The following is a 422-nucleotide window of genomic DNA, read 5'->3' as shown; positions in this document are numbered from 1 at the left end:
GGCATGCACCAGGTAAGGCCAGGGCAGCCGGCGGCACCTGTAGCCCTTCCCTGCCTCGGTGGCCAGGGAGCCATGGGACGCGGGACTGAGGCTTGACCATGCCTGCCCAGCCCTGTCCTGCTCCACTGGCCCTGCGTCCCGCAGGTGCCACCGATGGAGAACTACACCATGGAGGGGCGGACGTACCGGTACTACGGGCAGGAGGCCCCGCTCTATCCCTTCGGGTACGGGTTATCCTACACCACCTTCCAGTACCGGGACCTAGTGCTGAGCCCCCCAGCGCTGCCTGTCTGTGCCAACCTCTCTGTGTCCGTGGTGCTGGAGAACACAGGGCAGCGGGACGGCGAGGAGGTGAGCACGGCCACTTCGCACTGATGTGGCCGTAGGGGGTATGGATGCGGCTGGGGGGGTCTGTTTGGGCT

General features: G+C 66.6%; 1 protein-coding gene across 1 annotated transcript in view; it reads left to right on the top strand.

Moving 5' to 3' along the window:
* The window catches only part of LOC103920495 (probable beta-D-xylosidase 2), an 11,670-nt gene that overhangs the window by 10,752 nt on the left and 496 nt on the right, over positions 1–422 (top strand). The window contains exon 7 of the mRNA XM_009328242.1: positions 145–351. Coding sequence (XP_009326517.1) covers positions 145–351 — 207 coding nt within the window. The remainder of the gene's footprint in view (positions 1–144; positions 352–422) is intronic.

The sequence above is a fragment of the Pygoscelis adeliae genome, unplaced genomic scaffold (assembly GCF_000699105.1).
Source record: "Pygoscelis adeliae isolate BGI_AS28 unplaced genomic scaffold, ASM69910v1 Scaffold387, whole genome shotgun sequence".
Lineage (NCBI taxonomy): Eukaryota > Metazoa > Chordata > Aves > Sphenisciformes > Spheniscidae > Pygoscelis > Pygoscelis adeliae.
Note: the sequence above shows the minus strand (reverse complement) of the source record. Positions and strands in the feature narration are given on the sequence as shown.